Genomic DNA, 21,364 nt, shown 5'->3' on the forward strand with positions numbered 1-21,364 from the left:
CCATCTTCAGGAGCAGGCCCTAAGGATTCTTTCCATCTGTCTTTTATGGGCTCTGTTTTGTGAGTATTCCCATTTTACAGATGGTAATCACTGGATTCTCTAGTTCAAAGCTCCTCTAAACATTCCTGATGGTTGTCACTCCAGCCTTCATTTGAAAGACACCAGAGGTGGATATTCTACCACTTCCTTGGTCCATGTACAAGGTCTGAGCTACTCTTCGTAGCTCATTGCAGACCTGCTTCCTTGAATTTAAAAGCAATGCAAGTAGCATCTGGGTATTCTTGAGACTAGCCAATAAACGAAGGATTACCCAGGGGAGCTGGGAGCTCATCTCCAAAGTCAACATCTTTCCTATGCACTGGTGTGGTGGAGAGTGCCCTCAAGTCATAGTTGACTTATGGTGACCCCCCCGGTGGGGTTTTCATGGCAAGAGACTCTGCATTGCATCTGCAACTCTGTTCTTTGTCGGAAGTCTCCCATCCAATTACTATCCAAGGCCGACCCTGCTTAGCTTCTGAGATCTGACGAGATCAGGTTCACTTGGACCATCCAGGTCAGGACTTCCTATGCACTAGTAGCCCACAAATGGTTCTCATAAAAACTGGTGGGGATTTAATATTTCAGTACTCCACCAAAACAAAGCTGACTGCATATGAAAAACTAGTTTCTCAAGGAGAAAGATTCAGTCCTAAGTCATCTGCCTGACGCACTGTTTTTCAATGTTCAGGGACCTCCCCCCCCACACACACACACCGACACCATGGGATAGCATTCAAACATGCAACTCCCAACTTCAGTCCAGGGAATAGCTTCATAAGACTTGCTTGTGCTAATTGGCCCTTAAAGCCATTAAAAATGAGAAGCAGTGGACAAAATGGCATTGTCAACAGAGACAGGGATAAGAACTCGTTTGAAAAATGGTACCTAATTTGGGCCATTGCTTAGGTCTGTGACTCTTCAGGGACATGCAAAGGAACGTACATGGATTCAGCAGGAATTCAAGAGCCTCCCTCTCTCCTCCCCTGAGCTGAAACCCTAATCTATGGATCTCAGTGCAGCTGATTATTCTTCATTATCTCCTTGATGGTCAGCCCTAAGAAAAATTTCCATAATATTATTTTAAAAGAGGCATAATTAAGAGCTATTTGGCTAAGCCCACTGCAGAAAGATATGGTGTCTGTATCCCAGAGACAAACTGTTCCCCAAGGGGTGAATTAGCCGGCTGCTGTTGAGGGTTGTTAGAGGCTCCAATGCCACTTCTGAAAGGCCAGGCAGAGCCCAATGAGTTCTTTCCCTGCCTCTCCCCAAGTCACCAGGGCTTCCTACTCATCCGCCTTGATAGAAAATTCAGTGAATCTTGAGGCAGGTCCAGATCTCAGCCAGCAAGCAAATTAGCGGTGCTTAAAGCTTTTCATCCTCGTCCTTGGTGCACTTGGCCAGAGAGGGGCCTGCGGTGTTAAGTGATTTCATATTTAATATATTTATACACCAGGTCCCAACATGGCTTCTTATTTAGCCTAAGCTAGCTGAGCGTCTTTGGGAGGAGATCCTCCAGTGGTAAGAAAAGTACTCTCTTCACAGCAAGGTGCAAACTCATTAGCTTGACTGTGCTTGGAAAAGGTCCAAGACAGCAAATTTCTTTCTGAGGCTCTGTTGTAGAAAATAGATTTTGTAGCTAAGCCAGCGCTTACCTGTTGGGCTGCAGCCACCTTGGCAGGGATGACCCGGGTGTTTGTGAACAGGTCACTGCAACTGTGGTCACTTCCTTCTAGAAAAGCCCTTTGGAGCACAAGTTGCTCACAATAACATCCCTGGAGTAATGGCTTGACTGCAAATATGCGTGGACTTCAGAGCACTTGTGCAAGAGTTATGGGTTTTCTAGCCAATGATCAGTACACTGGTGGTGCACTTCGTGACTGTTAGATGCACAGTATTGTCAAGGGAAAGAAAGCAGTGCCCTGGGGTCATTGACCTGGGTGTGGTCTTGGATCTTCTGGCCTCCTGCAAAATACTCGATTAGGCTCAGCTACCGGATCTCAGCTCGGCAGGTGCCTTGGCCCTTAACTCTAACGGGACTCCATCCAGAAGCTACTGTAGTGTAGCAGCTAACAGAGTGAGCCGAAGCCACATTTCATCTCTGCCCCAAAGAAGGATGGACTGAGAGGGAAAAAGGGGCCTGCCCTAGTCTGCCCTGTCTCTGGCCCCAAAGGAGGTGGCTTGTGGCAGATTGTGCCTACCTCTCACTGGTGGTTGGGGTGGCCTCAGTGAGGGGATGGTTCCCCCAATGGCCCTGGTGGCGGCTGGCCCCCTGAGCCATTGGCCTCCCGGAACCTTTCCCAGTGGCCTTAATGGCCAATCCACCCAGGCCCAAACTTCCTCCGCCTCTCTCTCAAATCCCATGAAGCTCATCGGGTGGGCTTGGGGTAGTCATTCTCTCTCAGCCCAGCCCTGCCTTGTAGGATTGTTGTAAAGACAGAACAGAGGAGGAAAGAGCTACGTACTGAGCTCCTCAAAAGAAAGGCAGGATAGAAATGTAAGGTAGTTAGAGATGCCCAGAAATATTCTCATAAGGGAATGAAAAACAGCCTCAGAAAGCTGACCCGCCTAACAGTCCCAGCCATTTTCAAAACGGGTTTACAATTCTCTGCCAAAATCCTAAAGGTGTCCAGATATACTCATTCACATGTTTAGACTGGGCGACGGAGTGAGCAAACTGGTGAAGATGTTTATTGCACATATTACTTGTATATTTTAGCAGCGCCCTCACCCACCCCCGTGCTTACTCCCCAAAGCTTTCAGACATACCAGATTTCGGTGTCCCTCATCCCCAAACTTCCAGTGTCCTTTGCGAGTTCCAGGTTAGGATTTCTGCTGTCACATCTGTATTCGTATTTTTGCACAAGATGCTAATCCCCTTCGGACTGATAAGATGCTGCTGGCCCGATTGCCTCGCTGTATCTTGTGCCAAAACAAGTTCTCTTTTTTTTGCGTTAGCAATGACAAGGATCTTCAAAAGCAAATGATAATTGCTTTTTCTCCCCCGCCCCCCTTCCTGGGGAAGGCGAGGGAAGCCAGCATGATAAATGTGCTACGCACTCAAAGTAAATTTACCTTCATTTCAAGCAGAACGGCTGTACCGTTGCAAGTCATCCCATCCATGCATATGCAAGGCTGCCTGTTCAGCCCCGTTGCTTGCAGGCTTGGAAGATGGTGTGCTTGTGCCTGGAGGGCATGGAAGACTTAGCTTGCCACCTCTACTTGGGCTCCACTGTAGCTTAAGGATCCAATTCCCCCCCCCCCCCGTGGGGGCGAGGGATCCCCAGCTCTCCCCCATCTTTCCCTTGGCCAGCAGGGGGGAAAGGCATGGGAACAGACCTGGGAACCCCGGAGCACTTCCACGTCTCTCTGGGAATGACATCATTCCTGGCATGAAGCAGAAGAGCTCTGGAGCGCATGTGCGTGTAGCTAGGGGATCCAGGCCCACAAGTGGCTTCATATTACCAACCCATTAATCAGGACGGCATTTGTAGGGCTGTGTGTTGAGGATGCTGGAAGCTCGACTGGAGAAAAGATGCTGTTGGGAAGTCCTTGCAGGATGGGGCCTGCCCACACAAGGCTGCGGAGGGCTTCTTGGCTCCATTCTATCTACCTTTCTTCATTTCATATATGTTTTATTCCAATCTTCTTCCCAGCTGGCCCACACGGTTTTTCCATCCTCCATTTTATGCTTACAGCAACCCTTTGAGTTAGGATAAGCTGAGAGAGTGTGACTGGTCCAAAATCACCTAACGTGTTTCACAGCAGAGAAGAGGCTTACACACATGTTGCCCAGATCCTAATCTAACCCAGGAGTCCCCCAACTTGTTGAGTAGGTGGGTCCTTTCGGAATTTTGAGAATAAGGACTGGGTGTCATTACAAAATGGCTGCCATGGGCGGGTGAAAGCCAAGCATCCTCCTCTGACAGATCCTGCTGTTTCAGAACGGACGCTTCCTGCAGACACGAGGTGACGCTTCCAGGCTTCTTCTGGAAAACTCCTGCTCCCAGGAGGTGGAGGACGGTTTGCTTTGGAGAAAAGATGCCTTTTAGAAGAAGCAAATGGGCACCAGCAAACCCATCAGCAGATGCTGTTCATGTTGGAGGTGGCGGCTCTAACCACTACACCACTCTGGCTTTCTTTCGCCTTTCCTCCATGACGCTCCAGATAGCATTTCTGGGGTTCCCAGGTGGTCCTCCTTCTGTCAGATCCTCTTTAGCTTCATCAAAGTTCCCACGTCCTGTGTCTTTAGACGAGATCTGACGGTGTCAGAGGCTTCCTCATTCAGCAGCAGCCTCTTGGGAATGTGCCCTGGCCCTGCCTGTGAAGTCTGCCCTAAGCTGTTTTTCCCAGCTGGCCTGCACTTGATTTTCCAGTAGCTCAGTCAAATCCATGCTTTCCAGGTATAATAAACAGAATCTACATTTGGATCTCCAGAGATGGAAGAAGAAGCCAGCTTTATAAAAACACTTCCTCAAAAGCCTGTGTGTAGCACAGAAGGGAAAGAGAGAAAGAGAGAGAAATTATTTATCGCATTATCTTACATCCTGGCTGCACATCAGAAGTGGAACTCTGCAGGCGGAGAACAGTGGAAGGGAATCACTTCTCAGCAGTTTGACCAAGATCAAGTGTATTGAGGGGCCATAGCTCAATGGAAGAGCCTCTGCTTTGCATGCGGGAGGTCCCAGGTTCAATCCTCGGCATCTCCAATTAAAGGGATCAGGAAGAAAGTGATGTCAAAGACCTCTGGCAAGCCACTTGGTGCTCTTGATGGACCAATGGCTGGATTCAGTAAGAGGCAGTTTCATGAGAATGGTTGAAGGAGCTAAAAGAATTGGTGGAACACAGGCCCAGGGATTTTTTTCTGGGAAAAGAGGTGGTGGAACTCAGTGGGTTGCCCTCGGAGAAAATGGTCACATGGCTGGTGGCCCCACCCCCTGATCTCCAGACAGAGGGGAGTTGAGATTGCCCTCTGTGGAATCAAGAGGTTCCGGAACTCCGTTCCACCGCGTTCCGGCTGAAAAAAAGCCCTGCACAGGCCTATCGACAGCTGTATTGTTGCGATGGCTGAACAAAACTTTTGAACACTAGCTGCTGAGGAGAAATATGGAGGCGATCCATATTTGTAGGCTGTGTAGAGGGCTCTGGTTGGCCGCCGTGAGAAGCCGATGCTGGACTTCACAGCCCTTCCGTTTGATCCTGCAGGCCTGCTATTATCTACTTAAGGTGGAGAAAGCGGGAAGGAAAAGGAATAAGGCACCGCAGGGAAGAGCTGCAGTCTGCCTGGCATCATTGTTTCCCATTATGATAGTTCTTAGTAGTTAATTTTGACTTGGAGTTGGGAGGGGAAAGAACCGGGCAGGGAAAAGGGGAGAGAAAGGACTGCCAAGAAGGGGCTGGCGGCGGCTGCTTTGCTTGGTGCTTTGCTTTCCGTGCCCTCCTGCTTTCTCTGCCCGTTGGCAGGGGTGCCTTCAGAAATCTCAACGGGCAGAGCTGTTCTTTGGCAAGCCCAATCCCTAACCACTTTTACGCTAGCCGCCTGGGAGAGAAGATCTGGTCCCTTTGTTTTCTCTGATGTATCCAACTTCAGAAAGAGAGGACTGTGGGAGTCAATTAGTATCATTACTGTGCCATCGAGAGGGTCAGCTCCAAGCCACTGTAAGCACAGTATGGGGAGATGACCTTGACACGTTGATGTATTTAGCCTCGACACCAGCAAGCTTGCAAGGGTCACATCAGCTCTTGTGACACAGGCGGCAGCCAATTAGTTTCAGCATAGCAGCAGGGAAGGAAGAGATTGCTAACTTGGAGCACTGTCAAAATTAAACCTAATCTGTTACTAAATGGCTGGTTAGGAGGCTTGGAAGATCTGGGAGGAAAAGAAAATGTATAAAGTGTTTCTGTGGTCTGGTAATCACAGTGGAACAGACAGGTGGTGTAAGATAGTAGTTAACGGCATGAGCAGGTTGCCAAAGTCTCTCTTTCCAACTCAACTCAGATGTAAACTCTTTGAGTAGCCTCTGTCAGCAGCACCCTCCATCCATCTCTGTGTCTCAGATTTACAGGGCACTTCCCCTCTTTGGGAAAAAAATCTCCAAAGCAGCATCAGCTACAAGAAATATGAAACATCCAGTTTTTAAACAAGCACCAATATGCAAGCAGCAAATTCCACCAAGAAACCCCATCACAAAATCATAGAAAGGCTATTCCAAATTCAGGGACAGTAGGCAACCTTTAAAACTTTTGGAGAATAAACTAGTCTGGTCTTGGCGCTAATACAAAATAATGTCATTGATTTGTCCAGGGAAGGTATGACGTAGATGGGAATAGTCAGGGGTCATTTCGTAGAAAAAGAGCTGGAGGAACTGATTAGCATAACTCATTAGCATAACTCATTCACATATGCCACACCCTTTGACATCACCAGAAGTGTGTCATTAGCATAACTGATTTGCATATGCCACACCCCCTGACGTCACCTATCCTGGCTGTTTTGGATCCAATCCTGGCCATTCAGGGCCGAAATTGCACTCTAAATGGCAAAAAGGGGCTGGAAATGGCCAAAAAGGGACCCAAAATGGTCAGGATTGGGTCGCTGCTGAGTGGGAGAGTGATCCACCACCCATCAGAGGCCCGATCTGGGGTGTTTCGGCCCCAATCCAGGCCGAAACAGGCCCAAAATGGCTGAGAGTCAGGTGGGTGGGGCCACCTGACATGTGACCTCTTTGGGGAACTGCTGGAACTGCGTTCCTGCGCGTTCCCCCTCGAAATGAGCCCTGGGAATAGTTAGCTGTTCTGTATTTAATATGATGATACAAAACACTGGCCTCCCTAACAAAACTGTAGTAAGGAGCACAGGCTGGTGTATACGAAGTACTCTGGACAAATACTGTATCAATAAAAATGTCATATCTGCACTCTTTCACTTTCTCCAGGACTTCAGGATACAGGACTGTCCCCTTTTAGCCTCACAAGCTCCCTGTAAGGCAGGAGATGTTTCAGCTCTGGGGATCCACTAAACGTTGTGGTTGCACCAGAATTTGAGCCATTCTCTTCTGTATCAATATATGAGTCACACCTTACATAATGAAGGAGATCCAGGATCACATCATCTGACAGAGCGGCTACAGAGGGTTGGATTGGATTGGAACCGTGGTGCTTTTCCTGATGTGTCATTTTCTAATATCTCCCCCAGGCTGATATTAGCATCAGCCAAGAGATAACAACTCCAATATGGAAACAGAATCCATGCCATCTTCTCTGGAGGTACCCTGTGGGTGCAGTCTTTTTTCCCTATAGCTGTTAATAAAAAACTGAGGGGCATGTGGTTTCAGTAGTTAAACATACACACACACACACACACACACACCCTCCAGTAGCACCGCATCAATAAGATTCATTTCCCCTCTTGCTGCCTTGAAACCTTAAAAAAGAAGATCCAGTCCTGGATCTTATACATCAGCTTCAATTTGCCCCTTAGGTGTGGTCCGGTGGTTGTAGTCGGAGAGGATGCCTTTCAACTTTATCTGAAAACTTCGCACCCACGTGGCAAACACCAATCTAGCCGCACCAGGCCACACTTCTATTACATGCTCACTTAAACTAGTTTAAATTCCACTTAAACTGATTATCGCATTAAACTGAAGTGGGCTTTCGAGTGGCGAAAGAGCATTGCGCTGAGAGGGTTGTGCCAGCCGCACTAAATTGATTTGAGTTGCCAGTACAGTGCGTGTTTTCTGCAGCTGAGGTAGGCTGGAATATGGCCTCCTGGCTCTCTTCAATCTTTGCTTTGTCCTGCAACCACTGGCAGAGCCATCTCTCTCTGCTTGCCAGAGGATATGCCCCCCCCCAGCACACATGGGGTTTATGAGGCTCTATGAGTTAATCTGCATGAAGTACTTACGAGACAAGTGCTATGTGACAAAGGGTTTGTTTGAATTGACAGCCCTTGAGATTTGGTTTGATTAAAGAGGAAAGAGAACTTGAGGTCAGAGAACAGAAGTACAGGTGAAAAGCAGTCAGGAGAGACCTCTTGGCTATGGAAGTTCTGTTCCCCCATCACATACTTGATACTCTGGTGTGGTAGGCAGAATTGTGCATCTTGCAGCATGCCCGCTGAATTCACATTTTTTTCAGCTGGAACGTGGTGGAACTGAGTTCCGGCACCTCTTGAAAAAGGTCACATGGCTGGTGGCCCCGCCCCCTGATCTCCAGACAGAGGGGAGTGTAGATTGCCCTCCGCGCCGCTCGGCAGTGTGGAAGGCAATCTAAACTCCCCTCTGTCTGGAGATCAGGGGGCGGGGCCACCAGCCATGTGACCATTTTCTCCGAGGGCAACCCACTGAGTTCCACCACTTCTTTTCCCAGAAAAAAAGCCCTGGACATACCAATATTTGCATTCCTTGAGATCTTGGAGCTGACTTGCCCTTTATCTTACCTGAAGAAGGGAGTTTTGTCTCTCAAAAGCTTATACCCTGAAAATCCTGTGGATCTTTAAGGTGCCACTGGACTCAAATCCTGCTGTTCCGTGGCAGACCAACACAGCTACCTACTTGGAACTAAGAAATGCTATTTGACTTAACTTTTAATTCTGATGAGTTGTGATGCAAAGAAATGATGCTGAACCTGAGCTTCTTGATAGCTCCACTCTAGAGCCTGACATGGTATACCTGAAGAACTCTAGGTCTGTGCTGTCTAGCAGCTCATACTTAGTGCCAAACAAGACATGACTGCATTCTTGTGGCCACCTTGAGAATGCCACGACATCTAGTTCGGCCCCTAATAATCTCATCTTAAGGTGCAACCAAGCGGCAAAGCTTGCCGTGGGCTCCTGCCGCACTTCAGAACTCTCTTTTTTGCTTTCACAAGCTTAACCCTTGGGCAGTTTAACGTAGTTGACTATACCATTGTTTAGGAGACCACAGTGATGTCAAACGTGGTCAGATCACCAGAGGAGGGCAGCTTTCCAAGAACAAGGGAGAGAATGTCACTGCCCAGACTGGAAGAATTGGAAATTCATAACTCTGGCTGCTTCCTCCTTGGTTTGGTGATATTTCTATCGCACGCAGCGAAGAGCTTAGACCCTTCTATAGTGTCAGGAAGGATTTATGGCTCCATTCCATTTCCACTGGAGAGTGTAAATTACTTTTAATAAGTATAACATGGAAGTTTAGATAGGGAGGTTTAGACTCCTTGTAGAATGGCTGGGGTTGATTAGCCTGAATGGTGTCTTCTGGAAGGGGTTAATTAATCTCCAGGCAGCAGCACTAGAGGGCGGGGAATTGGGGCAATTAGCCGCTGAACAGGACTGTGAAGACTTTGCTTCAGTGCAGATTGCTAAGATGGAATGGGGAGCATCGGAAGCAATAAAGATGTGTTCGTTTCCCTGCGGAGCTACGCTTAGGAGAAACCCAGGTAGGATAGCTCCGGTCTTCAATCTTCGGTACTTTTCCTGCAAGGCCCTCTATATCTTGCCCACAAAAGCATTTAGCTGCAGTTCCCTCTGTGCACCCCTTGAAATTAGGCCTGTGACTTGGAGCAGCTCCTCGTGTGCTGAGACGGTATCGTTGGCAAGCTCTGCCAAAGCCAAACAGCAGCCGATATTCCTTTCTCTGACATAATGTTGGTGGGGTGCGCTATAAAGCTAATGAAGCATCAAGAGCCGCCTTTTATGGGGCTGGCCCGACGGATATCTGTGAGCACAGCCATATGGTAGAAGCAGACAATTTCCTCTATAAATGTCGTGTCTCTGTTCTTCCCTCCGCCCCTGCAGATCGGTCACTGGCATGTTACCAAAGGCCTTACCATGGACAACCAACTCTTCTCTTCGAATGTCTCGGAGACCCTCTTCAACACCACACTCATCGTCACCACCATCCTGGTAAGCTTGGAGGGCCATGTTGATCTCTTCTTTCCTATAGGGGTGTCTCAAGGGTGGCCTCCGGATATTGACCGTTACCTGTCCTCATCACCCCTCCCCAACCCTTCCACACATAGATAGCAAGTTTCTAAAGAACAGGTGACCTGGGTCATTAATCGCACACCCAGGACCACTAGTGACCATCCAGTTAAACTCACACGGATGAGTTGCATGGAAATTACATTTGATGAGTTCGGAAGCTGTTGGGAATGGGCTAGAACTTGGGAGTGCAGCACAGCCTGAAATCCCTTTTCGGGTGTCATTTTGGTTATGAAAACAGGTGGGGTATGGAGAAGACCTCTTCTGTCCATACAAAGGTGCTTGCTGGGCTTAAGATGGCTACAGTTTGAGTCATGCAAGATTTGTACATCCTGCCTTCAGAAATTCTTTGCATCATTGGCGTGCTGCTGTGGCCAAATGCTTTCTGGTTTTCACCTGCTAGATTCCCTAGAACATGCCTGAGACTGTGTCCGTGACTCTCTCTGGCCATGTTATGGACAATCCCAAGCTCAAAGAGATGCTGTGCTCTGCCTGGCACCCTTCTCAATTGAAGCACCATTGAAGTGTGTGGCAATCTTGAGGCTTCTGTGAGCCCTGCTATTATCTGGTCAATAGACCATGCATGGGCGGTTGGCAGTCTGCAGAACACATCAAAGGGGCCAGGCCCTTCCAAAGACGAAAGTTTCTTGACTCAACTGTCAAGAAGACCCAGCCTTGCTCATCTTGGAGATGCCAACTGTCTCACTCATCTACCTCTGTCGTGGACCCAGTGAACCCATCCAGCATACTGACTGTTGCTTGTAGCCCCCAGCCCAGCCTTGCTTAGAATTCATAGCTTCATCTCTATTCCCTGATACGCCCCATCTTTGCCAGAGTAGATCAGTTAACTCACAAAATGCCATTGTTCATTATGGATGTCAGTGGATAGGACTTAAGTCATTTCCAACTCACCAAGCATGGGGCAAGTCCCGTTTAAGTCTGGCCATTGCTGCTGCATCCCAAACAGCATAAAAAGAGAAGAGTCTGCAGAGTCCCTTCCTCTGGTTCCTTCTCTTTCCTTCCTGGTGAGATTCCCAGTAAGTCCATCACATCACCAGCCCCTGCTTTCCAATTTGTGCTAAATCTAGTGCTGTTGCAACTTCATGCCTAAGATGGGAATGACAGCTGCCCAGTTTCGATGCAGGAAAACCCTTACTTAATGCTCAAGGGGAACCATCAGGAACTGGAAGGGAACGACCGCTACGAAGGCTTCTGCGTAGACATGCTGAAGGAGCTGGCTGAGATCTTGCACTTCAACTACAAGATCCACCTGGTGGGCGACGGAGTGTACGGCGTACCCGAGGCTAACGGAACCTGGACCGGGATGGTTGGGGAGCTGATTGCTCGGGTGAGTAAAGTCTGCATGCTATTTATGAACCAGAATGGCATGGTCAGTTTGCTGGACTGCATTGCTTCCGTCAGCAGGTGGGAGGAATCTTTCATGTTTTAAAGTTCCTTCTATGTACAAAAGTTGCACGTTAGGAGGAATGGTTCTGGATTTGCCTTGGACCAAGATACAAGTGACGAATGGCACTTGAACGGCAAGTGAACAGACTCACGTATATTCCTCCCTGTTCACTTGCGCTCCACGTGTGCTCCACTTGATCCACGTGATCAAGTGGAGCACAAGTGAACAGGGAGGAATACACGTGAGTCTGTTCACTTGCCGTTCAAGTGTCATTCGTCACATGTAGCTTGGCCCTTAGTCCAAGACATTCTGGGCACTTTTCTGGACATTCTGAGTTCTTTTGAGAAGTCTTCAAGCATCCATTCTCTCTCTTCCAGCCTGAAACGGTACAGTCTAGCGATTGATTTGTGACTTGAAGCTGTTAGTAATGCTGTTGGGATCTGAAAGAGGAACTGAACGGAAAGCAAGCAGTCTGGGTTTATAATTAAAGAGGGACATGCATTTCTGGGTGGGTTTTGTGCAAAAATTATCCAACTAAGACCCATTGATAGATGATCACTCAAAACCCCCTCCTTCAGGCAAATCTCCTTCCATCACCCCTTGCTTGAAAATAGGGATAGGGTTCTCATCACCTTATTCCTCCTGTTCTTAGCCAGTCTCCTGCGATCTGTGAAAGGACAGAGCCGATATGGCTCTCTTCCCTAGCCCGCAGTCTTGGGTAGGGAGCTGCACATTCCAAGCTGGTTCTCCCAACCTCTTGTGAAAAGAGAAAGTCTCACAGGAGGCCAGCAGCAAAGTCAACCAATTGGGCAGCTTTTCCACCACCACCCTGGCCTAGGGAAGTCCAGAGCCAGGCCTGACTCCAGGGAGAGCGCCGATTCTGGTAAGATCAACCAACTTTGCACTCTTCAAGTCACAAATCAGTCGCTAGATTGTACCATTTCAGGCTGAAAGAGAGAGGTTGGATGCTTGAAGAGTGTCACAGGCTGGGCCAGCCCAAGCAGGGTGGTTCAAGTCCAAACCTTAAGGCCAAAGTCAAAGGGGAGTTCCAAGAGCAAAAGCCAAGTCAAACCGGTGGTCAGAGCACGAGATAAAGCCAGGAGTGAGTCCAGAGTCCAAAAGCAAGGTCAGGCACAGTCCAAGGTCAGTCACCGATAGTGTCAGGTCCAAAAGCAGGCACAGGCAAGGTTCACCAAACACAGAGTGGTTGCAGGCAGTAGACACGTTGCTTCCACGCCCAGCAGTTCCTCCAGACTGGCTCTTCTAGCCAGGCGTGGTTTTCAGCCAGCTGCTGAGGCTCTATCCTGCCACTACTCATCATCACTCTCCAACAGCTGGCGTTGGCTTAAGAGGCGAGCACTGCGCCGTCTCTCCTGCAGTTCCAGTCTCTGGCGCTGCCTGCGGCGTTCCTTGGGCGTGGGTGAACCTGGGGGGGTGGAGGCTCTTGGCTGCGCTGCACCTGTAGAAGTCCCTGGCTGAGCTTCCCCTGTGGTGTTGGAGCTAGAGGGTGCTGGTGTCTCAGCTGCTGGCTTTAAGCTCTGATCAGCCAGCAGCTGTTGCTCCTGATTGCTGGCTTCTGCTGAATCAGGGCTAGGGCTGGCTACACAGGGCTCCTCTTCTCCTGAGGAGTCCTGGCTGGCTACACGAGGCTCCTCTCCTCCAGAGGAGACCTCACTCTCAGACTGGGCCATGACAAAGAGTGCATCTGCTTTCTTCATCGGAGGCTTTCCATAAGAGCAGGTTGTGCAATTTGTTCCAGATCCATCAAAAGGACTGGGTTATTCAGGGTGAGCTTTGGACACAGCCTTCCTCCCATGCTAGCATCACCCCTCCTGAGAACAGGGGCCGTCTCTTGTCCTCATCTGGTTTCATTGGGAGGGATACTTGTTGGCCGCTTTTGTGTCAAAGGGGCCCTGAAAGCCAGCAGAAGCTCCATCTCATAAAAGGCTACATACCAGCTGGAGAGCCGGCCCAGCTCTGCTGCTATTTGCTATTGGAATATTTGCTGGTGCCTTGGGCTGTGGATATAAATTTTATAGAGATAAAGAGCTTTGCAAGTGTGGAAGCGAGGAGGAACAGTCACAAAGGAGCGTGTGATGTCTTTGAACAAAAGAGGGAAGAAGGAAGCTACGTCTCAGGTGCGGCACTGAGAACTTTCTGTCAAGTGGTAACCGTAGGTTTTTTTGTGCAGATAAGTGCTTCCCCCTTGCCTCTCCATGGAAGCAAATGATTTTTGCCAACATTTAGGAGAGGTTTTTCTTTGTTACAAAAGGATGGGTGGGAAACAAATTTAAATTGCAGGGGACGAAGTGAAGAAAGTTAAGCCGCAGGGAAACCACTGCAGTGAGGTCTGGGATTATTTCACACAGTCAGAATCAGCCCCAAGAGGGAATTTGGGTATGTCCAATATTGTGATCAGGGTGGGCCTGTCTAAGTGTCCATTTTCCAAGAGCCTTCTAAGAGTTTTGGAAGCTTCTGGAAGCAAGCAAGCAGGGCAGAAATGCAGTGCTCTTTCATGTTGTCTTTCCTCAGTATCTGTGGTTCAGTAGTTGTATGTCCCAGAGACTCTCATCCCCCGTCCCTGATGGCTATCCAAGCCACTCAGGGCTCCCAGGAGCTTCTAAGAGCTCTGGTCGTTTAATGAGAAGCACCTCGGCTTCCTGGGTTCTTTAGAGTGTGTGTATCTCCTTGGCAAGCATTACTGAACAGAGGCAGGTAAAATAGTATTGGAGTTTATTGAAGAAAGAACACAGGAGCATATGCAAAGTAGAAACTGCTCTTTAAAGCGTTCTGGCAAGGCGTGAAAACAAACAAAGTTTGCTGTTTTAGCTGTGTTCTAACTAAAATAGTACTGGCTGGCTAACATTCTCTGAACTGGTTCCAAATTTGGTTGATCTTACCAAGGTTTAGCACAAAGTCCATCCACACCAGCTTACTCTAGGCATCCTGCGAGTGGCACGGAGCTGAGAAGCTCTCTCTCATATTGCAAGTGGTGGGCAATGGCTGAAAGGTGGAAGCTGATAACTTGCCTAGCGACAAAGAGGCTTTTTGAAATCTAGGGGCATTGCCCACTTACAAGAAGCAATCAGGGATCAGTTACTTAATTGGACATTAATTGGATCCCCCCTCCCCTCCCCTCCACTTAGCTGGCTGGCAGGGGGGACACGCTTCCCAGCATGCTCTCCTGGGCCACGCGGTGTGCTCCCACCCGCTGCAGTGGCCTGATCTGGGCCTGAATTGGCCCGGATCAGGCTGCCGAGCACAGGAGCGCTCCCATGCTCTGCAGCGGCCCGATCCAGGTTTAATTGCCATGGATGGGGCCGCTGCAGAACTCAGCAGTGTTCCTGCGCTCTGCAGTGGCCCAATCTGGGCCCCGAATTGGGGCTGAATCAGTCAAGATCAGGCTTAGATAGAGCCGCTGCAGAGAGAGGGAGCACTCCTGCACTCTGCAGCAACCTGATCTGGCCCAAATCGACCTGATCTGGGCCCAACTCAGCCCAAATCAGCCCAGATTGGCTGGGCTGGCAAAGCACGGGAGTGCTCCCGGGGTGGCCCTCAGCCCACATGATGATGTCACTTCCCGGAAGTGACATCATTGGCCAGGCCAGGAGCGCACATGCATGCCAGGTAGGTGCCAGGCCTTCCATCTCCTGCCTGGAGGGTGGGAGGACCTGGTAACTCTAGTCCTTACAACAGTATACTGCCTCAGTATATTGAGGTTCCATTTATATATGCAAGCTAATTGTTTGTATTTATTTATATGCTACCTCAAAACAAATGTTGTGGCCATCTGTTATAAAATGGACTAAAAAGTAAAAACAACATAGGAATTAAAATGAAGACTAACATTTCAAATATTGGATTGCAAGAAAAGCATCAGCCTAAAATTGAAGGCATCAGAATTACCAAAAATAATTATTACCCGGCAGCAAAAGGTTTGGAGAATGAAAACTGGCTTCATCCGATACCTGAAACTCAAAACATAAGTGCCAGTTATTCTCTTCCCTGTATCTTTTTTCTCTGTTAGGAGAATCGTAAAAGTGAGGTGCTGTAATAGAAAAGGCTCTCCCTCTGGTTGCCACTGTCTCATTTCTGAGGATAACACCACATACCGCAGGCCCTCTGATAAAGATTCAAACATATTTGGACCTAGCCCATGTGATTTTTCACAGCAGAATGTGAAAGAGATCTTGGAAATATTTTATTATGATATCCAGGGAGGTTGGACCAGAATAAACTTGAGATATTGCTTGCTGACAGAAATAAATGGGTAACATCACAAATGGCAAAGTTTACCACTTTGGTCATAAAGGCTGTGTCCAAACTCTGTTGCTCGTTTGGTTGATGAATAAATTGTGAGTTCTATGCAGGGTCTGATGTGCTAATATAGGAATAGCAAATGACTATTAATTTTGTATTTCTTGCTAGTAAGACTTATGATTTTAATTATTATTATGTATTTTGATTTTAATAGATATTTGATGGGTTTTAACTGGCATTGAGATTATCTGGAGTGCCATTTTCTTTTGGTGATGCTTGCTAAGGCTATGAGCTAATAGCATAAAGTTTATGATGGGATCTTCCATGAATAATCTTTTTAAAAGCCATTCGGTTACTTATTTAAGATACTTCTGTGCATGCTTTCCATAAAACTACTCACAAGCCAGCATGTAATAAAAATATGCTGCATCAGATTTAAACTAAGATGAAGGATAATATTTTAAAAGCTTCTGTTATTTTTAAAATGTTTGTTTAAAGTCTCATCTTTGGGGGCCCAAACAATTCTTGGGGAAGGGAGTTCCAAAGTTAAATGGTCACGTGATTCCCCATTAAATGCACTTCCGGTAGTGTGGATTCCCACACGGCAGCTCTCTAGATGATCTCAGAGCACAAGCAGGCATGTATAGATAGAAACAGTCCTTTACGGTCCTTCAGATGCAAACTCAAACCTTTTAACATTTTATCTAAAAGAAGAATTCCGAAAGAATGAAAATTAGGAGGAAACAATTAACACAGGCTTCCACAGTGCAGGGTTAATTACAAACACTTCTGTACTTTGTAGGGCTTTAATGCGGAGAAGTAGATGAAAGAAACAGGCAGAAATTCATACGATGTGCTAATAAGAGTGAAATAAAAGACTTCAAGTGGCGAACACATAGCTAATCTAAAAAGTGCAGTGAAAAGACACATACCTTCCCCCCCCCCCCTCCACAGCTGAAGAATGTACTTCTGTGGCAAAATTTCCCCCTTGCATGTAAAATACTAATTCACTTGTTCATCTTGTTTAGTCTTTGGCAGGGCTTTTTTTCTGGGAAAAGAAGTGGTGGAACTCAGTGGTGGAACTCAGGACTGTACAATGACATCACTTTGGGTCAGCTGGAACAAGGGGGGGAGTTTTTTAAAGTTTAAATCACCCTAGGCGAAAATGGTCACGTGGCCAGTGGCCCCGCCCCCTGATATTCAGATAGAGGGGAGTTTAGATTGCCCCCTGTCTGGAGATCAAGGGGCGGGGCCACCAGCCATGTGACCATTTTCAAGAGGTGCCGGAACTCCGTTCCACCGCATTCCAGCTGAAAAAAAACCCTGGTTTGGGCAGCAGAATATTGGTTGAAATGGTCTGGCCAAAAGCCAGTGTTTCTCTTTTGGCCACCATTTTTAAAAAAATGAAAATGTGAAAAAGCAGAGGAAATAGTTTTTACAAGAACTCTTGATATTTTCTCTGGGCTAAGGATTCCAGGGGCATCATTGTGTGCTTATTCCCTACTCGTAAGAACGACATTTGCCAGATCAGTGCCAAGGAAGAAAATCTTGATAGGATCCATTCTAGGGACAAGAGAGGAGGCAGGAAAGCAGAAATAACTGAAAAAGCGTAAATAGCAGGTAGCAAGCTGAAGAGAGCGGTTCATAGATCAAGTTTTTTATTTGTTCAAGGTCTACTAACAACAGCCATGACAAAGTTCGGGGAAGCAAGGGACCTTAGTGGGGTGTAATGCCACAGAATCCACCTTCCAAAGCAGCCATTTTCTCCAGTGGAACTGATCTCTGTCATCTGGAGATCGGTTATAATTCTGGGAGAACTTCAGGCCCCACCAGGATGCTGGCAACCAGGGCTTTTTTTCAGGGGAAAGCGGTGGTGGAACTCAGTGAGTTGCCCTCGGAGAAAATGGTCACGTGACTGGTGGCCCCGCCCCCTGATCTCCAGACAGAGGGGAGTGTAGATTGCCATTCAAGCCTCTGAGCAGCACGGAGGGCAATCTCAACTCCCCTCTGTCTGGAGATCAGGGGCGGGGCCACCAGCCATGTGACCATTTTCAAGAGGTTCCGGAACTCTGTTCCACTGCATTCCTGCTGAAAACAAGCCCTGCTGGCAACCTCAGCTGGGAGGCTAGGGGCAATGAGGTCAGAGTTTTCTGGTTTGGAGATGAGATGAGCAGAGCAAACTGTAGAAACAATGCCTGATCCAGGTACCTGAAGCTGATTTTGTGTTATGAGCAAAAATGGACGATTCAAAAAATGGGATTTAAATGCCAGTTTTGGCAACCAGTGCATAATTCTTGACCGCTTCCAGACTAACCATAAGCCTTTTGGGGGGGGGGGTCGCATCTTAACTAGAGCTGTAATGAAACTGCATTGGACAGTTTCCCCTTTATTGTAACTGCCAGAAGTCTTTGCAAGAAAAACAGCCTGATGGGATCTGCCCTCTGCACGCAGATGAAGAAAATGGGACCCAAGAAGTTTTGAACAAGAAGTTCAGAAATGCATACATGTTGCCTCCCCCGCCCCCCCCCCCAGAAACCTCCAATTCTGGGCATGTACTAAGCTGTACTGATGGGCGGAGGTGGGAGTAGGAGAGGTGCCAAACAGGACAAGACTCAAAACTCAGCCCTCCATCTTGAGAGTCTCCGCGGTTAGCCAGTGTTAGCGTCTAACTGTAGAGAAGGTGATACATATGGAAGATGGCTTGCCTTGCAAGGAATTCCACATTCCAGAACAGTAGTGATCATCTCCAGTGGCCATGTAGAAATGAGCAGTTCAACCAATCAAAAGCCAAGTTTACAGCCATCTTTCAGTTTCTTGGACAGACATCTACATCTGTGCGTGGGTTGTGTTTTTAGAAACACACTCTTGTCAAGTTTGGGTTTTTTTAAAAGAACTTTGCTTGCTGTGCATGGAACCAGCATCCCCATCGGGGGCTGTTATTGGCAAGTCAGTAAGTGGAGGCAGCGCATGCTCAACGCAGCCACACAAACGGGGCAGTAGTTGCCCACTGCATCCAGAGTGATGTGTGTGTGCAGATTCACCCTGTGGTTGTCATCTTTTCCCAATTCCAGTACTGAGTGACTTTTTCTTCTTAGAGCCAAGCTACAAGTGACTCCTGACACAGGTTGGACACTTGTCAGCTTCCCTCAAGTTTTGATGGGAAATGTAGGCGTCCTGGTCTTGCAGCTGTAATGGAGAGCCAAGCTGCAAGACCAGGACGCCTACATTTCCCATCAAAACTTGAGGGAAGCTGACAAGTGTCCAACCTGTGTCAGGCATCACTTGTAGCTTGGTTCTTAGCTTCTAGAGGATCCTAGCCGTTATCTTCCTATTACACTTCTGTATTTGCAGTTTCTTGTGTAAGACTAGCCTAATTTGGAGAAATACTGAAATTCTTGCATTTCCATGCCTGTTTCACCCACTGAGTCATGAAATGAATTAAATTTAGAGTTCTTCTGTAATACCTGTACAAAGTTTAAATAACTGCACATACAGGTAAGCCAGGCAGTCATGAGTCAGCTTGCCTAGTCCTGCTCCTGAATCATTTGGACGATGCCTTGAGCGTCTGAATTCTCATTCCCCGCTGTAATGCTCTCTAAAGAGCCCTCCCCTGGCCTTGGTAAGTTACACGAGATATTGACAGGGAGATATTCTATGGCCAAAGTAAACCCTGGACCCACACCCCTAGTACTGAGTGTCCAGCCACACCCCACCCTCCCACGTTTGCACACTCACACAACCCTATTTAGAGTGTTCTGTATAACTAATGGTGGGTGAGGGTTTTAGACATTCACTGTGCAAATTCAGACCCTTCCACAGCCACCTTTTTCTAGAGTTCTACAAAGGAAAGACATAAAATACATGAGTAGCTTAATTTCATTTGTGTGTTACCATCCTGATGTGAAAGGGTGATGCTCCCCCGACCTGTGTAAAAGCCCAGTAATGCTCAGAAGCATGAGCCAAGACAGCCAAGCCCTGACCATGACCTGCCACAAAGGCCTTGAGCCTTTTTAATACCCTCCTGCAGATGAGGCTCGATGACCCTTCATGGCCCTGAATTCCCGCACTGTTATCCTTCTCTGTGCAGAAGAAAACCTTTCATTTTCCTCTTGCTTCCAAGAGAATGAGCCTCTGCTGTCGTCAGGGGCGCTGAACCTTCTTCTGCTGTGCAAATCTCCCTCCAGCACGTCCAAGAGGGGTGTGGAATAATCTCCAGTTCCTGATGCCCGAAGTTCACCTTTGGGTAGAGAGACAATTGAACTATTGGCCTCTCCTCCCAGACGTGCTGTTTTATAATGGCACAGGAACGTTGCCCAGCTCCTGAGCTGCATCTTGGGAGCATATCATGCTGTCCTAGGACATCTCAAGAACCTGCAAGGCCATCGCTCTCATTTTATTTATGATTAATAATATTGTAGCGGCTTTGTTTGTTTCCTTTTGTCACCCATGTGGAACGGGGCAGGAGAAATACTTTGAATGAATGTGCAAATGCATCAAGAGCTTGCTTCAGGGTCCCAAGTTAACCAGGCCTGCCAGAGAACGAATCCTGGCCCTCCACAGGCCACTCAGGGTAGAAGGACATCACGCCTGGCTGACTCTGCCCCTGAGACCCAGGACTCGGAAACCCCAAGCAAGAGCATAAATCTGCAACTCCGCTGCTTCAGAAAACCATTCAAAGCCTCTCAGAGCCAAGCTACACGTGACGCCTTACACAGGTTGGACACGTGTCAGCTTCCCTCAAGTTTTGATGGGAAATGTAGGCGCCCTGGTTTTACAGCTTGGCTCTCCATTACAGCTGCAAGACCAGGATGCCTACATTTCCCATCAAAACTTGAGGGAAGCTGACAAGTGTCCAACCTGTGTCAGGCGTCACTTGTAGCATGGCTCTCAGTCTCCCCTGAGGTGGTGGAATGAACTGCTTTCCATCAGATTACAGGGGGAAGATCATACTTTAGACATTGCAACAAGAAAACCAATAGAGCAAACACGGAGAGAGTGAGTAGAAGCATTCTGCCTGCTATACTAGTTTTCTGTTTGCGTGAAATTTTTTATGCAAAGTAGCATAATCCACCTCTAGAGTGGTGCAGTCCATTCTACCACTTTATTCTCCTGCATGAGTGAATCAGGCCAAAGTGCCTGGCTGAGAAGGGTTAGAGATCATGTGGTGGTTGCTCGGACTACACAGCTTCAGGCATTGGGCCTGTGACTTAAAACTCCTACCAGAGTTCAGCTTGAGCAACTGGAGAACAAAGCCTGACTTCCAGACTAGCAAAAAGCCTGGCTTCCACTGGGGCTCAGCTGGTTCCTGTACAGCTTGAGCGTGCACGGATCCTGAATAACTTTCTTTTCTGGTCACAGCCTTACTGCCTTGGAAACAAACAAGCTGATGAATTGTGTGAATCAAGCGGAAATGAACACTTTCTCTCTGTGTTTGTGTTTGTAAAAGGAATGACTCGCAAAATGTGTTATGCCCATTCAAGCTATGAAGGGTTTGGCCTGCAGGGACAGTAAGGCTGACCAGAGAGAAAAAGGCATTCTGTCTTAAACCCGTAGAGCTTCTCGTTCACCTTTTTCATCTTGCTCTTCTCCCAAAACCAAATGTATTATCTAGCCTAGCCAGTAAATGAATTTTCCAAGCAGTGTGACAGCACTTCCTTCATCCTGATCCAGTTGTATTTTGGTCGCAACTTTTTGGTTGTCCT

At 47.8% G+C, this 21,364-nt stretch overlaps 1 protein-coding gene across 1 annotated transcript in view; it reads left to right on the forward strand.

The window, feature by feature from the left end:
• GRIK4 (glutamate ionotropic receptor kainate type subunit 4) overlaps positions 1 to 21,364 on the forward strand; it is a 363,935-nt gene that overhangs the window by 282,613 nt on the left and 59,958 nt on the right. The window contains exons 10-11 of the mRNA XM_054997839.1: positions 9,809 to 9,916; positions 11,139 to 11,342. Coding sequence (XP_054853814.1) covers positions 9,809 to 9,916; positions 11,139 to 11,342 — 312 coding nt within the window. The remainder of the gene's footprint in view (positions 1 to 9,808; positions 9,917 to 11,138; positions 11,343 to 21,364) is intronic.

This window comes from Eublepharis macularius, chromosome 14, assembly GCF_028583425.1.
Source record: "Eublepharis macularius isolate TG4126 chromosome 14, MPM_Emac_v1.0, whole genome shotgun sequence".
NCBI classification, from domain to species: domain Eukaryota; kingdom Metazoa; phylum Chordata; class Lepidosauria; order Squamata; family Eublepharidae; genus Eublepharis; species Eublepharis macularius.